General features: G+C 30.4%; 1 protein-coding gene across 1 annotated transcript; it reads right to left on the bottom strand.

Moving 5' to 3' along the window:
* Nucleotides 1-1989, bottom strand: HELRODRAFT_172899 (hypothetical protein; the record flags this gene model as incomplete). Its single annotated transcript, XM_009019563.1, has 5 exons — nucleotides 1-154; nucleotides 679-752; nucleotides 877-959; nucleotides 1419-1489; nucleotides 1952-1989. The coding sequence occupies 5 exons, from the start codon at nucleotides 1987-1989 to the stop codon at nucleotides 1-3; spliced, it is 420 nt and encodes a 139-aa protein (XP_009017811.1).

Raw genomic sequence — 1989 nt, 5'->3', positions numbered from 1 at the left:
TTACTTTAGATACAAACGCCAAACAAAAAATAAATAAATTTTACCACAGAACTGTTTTTCTATGTTCAATACTTTTTTCACAATGACACTTCCAAAAGATCCAATTTTTAATGGCTTTATTTCTAAAGTTTCATTTTTCCAATAAACAAGACCCCTGTCATATATTTTATTTGATTAAATAAAAAAAATTTTTTAATTTTTTTTAAATACTTCAATCCAGAGCAGAGTGACACAGCACTGCTGAGACTTTTTTCATCTGTCCGGCTTTGATAATAGCAATCTGTTTGCTGTAAAAGTTGTTTCAAGAGAAACAAATTTACCGTTGTCAAAAAGACGGCATGTATTAGTCTTAATCAAAAATGAGCTTCAAATAATCATTATTTATTAAAAATCTATAAAAAATTTTACTTTAAAGGATAAAAAGAAATTTTATTCGGGAATTTTAAAGTAATGGACTTCTAAAATATTTTGACTATCCTGATCTGGATAAAGAGATTTTGACTGTGTTCATTCAATTATTAGAAATCCAACAAGTTAGTAATTACCGTGTTTGGCACGCGCCTACGCCTATCATCTTCTCCGATGACATACAAAGCAAAATCCGGAGACAGTATTTTCCTTTAACAAATGTTCTATTTTTTAGCAATAAGTTATAGAAATGAAATCTGCATTATGTACTTGTTCTTACGCAAATGTGTTTCAAACTGCCGTATGCCATTTTTCATGAATTGGATTCTGAGAGACTTGTGTACCTAACGAGTAATATTTGTTTTGAAATTATTAAAAAAAAAACTCATAAATTCTAGTTCTAATAATCTGATTTTTTAAAAATTAAATTTACAACATTATTTTTTAACAATTCTTAAAAATATTCACATGTTTGTAGATATTTTCCGTGGGGATTCGATTATTAAATTCATCGTAGTACTGCAAGCTAAATATTTCTTCAGCGGTCTGTTCTGCAATCATTTATTTATTTTAAAAATTTGTGAGATATAACTTATTTGCATTACAAAATAAATAATGACAATTAAAAATTTTCAAACACTCACTTGAAAAAATTATTACAAAAAGCGATATTAATTTGAGCATTTTATTTTGTTAATTTACATCTGCATGTTTACTATTTTATTGACGTAATATTCTTTAAATAGGAAATGTATTAGGAAATGATATATTTCATTTAAATGAATGAACAAAATTTGTGCACAGTTCGCATTTAACTATTTAGCAAATTTTTTGTCACGTTGGTCATAATTCGTCCGATACCAAATGCCATGTATTAAATAAGTAAATTTAAATTAAAAAAATAGATTTTAGTTTATTTTCAAGCAGATGTAAAACGTTGATGTATTTTATTTCTGCTGGAATTGTCGTTTCCGATATTCTCGGGCCGTGTTTTTAATGCTTAGAATAACTTGATTCTTGCAATCCCAGTGTTGAGAAGGGGTGAATGCCGTGTTTCTTCACTTTTTTCACGATCTGTTGTCTATTAGAACGTGAAAAAGTTTTGTTGAATGTTTATATGTTTTGAATCCTAGACTTTTTATTGTCGACACATCAAAGCTCTCGAAGAATAAAATGGTGGCACAAAATAAACTAGATAAGTTTGCACCGGCTGAATATCTTTTGATACAACAACAGCTGCACTTGGCTGGTCATGTTATTCGGATGGCGGAGTCTCGTCTATCTCGTAGTTTTTTATATAGCGAACTATCATATGGCTGTCGTAGAGTCGGTCGGCCAAAGAAGCGATTTGTGGATCAAGTGAAAAGCGTACTTCAAAAATGTAACATCAACGCGACTGGGTTTGAAAAATAGCAAAAGATTGGTCTACACGGAAGAGGATTTGTAAAGTTAGTCTCACAAGTTTTATGTTGGAATGGACAAATGCCTCTTACAGGCGTCGAATTATCCATCATGCAGCAACATATAGAGAATTGAAACTAACTTGTCCTCGCTGCTCCCATTGTGGTAAGTTATGCGCAT

This window comes from Helobdella robusta (genome assembly GCF_000326865.2).
Source record: "Helobdella robusta unplaced genomic scaffold HELROscaffold_25, whole genome shotgun sequence".
Classification (NCBI taxonomy): domain Eukaryota; kingdom Metazoa; phylum Annelida; class Clitellata; order Rhynchobdellida; family Glossiphoniidae; genus Helobdella; species Helobdella robusta.
Note: the sequence above shows the minus strand (reverse complement) of the source record. Positions and strands in the feature narration are given on the sequence as shown.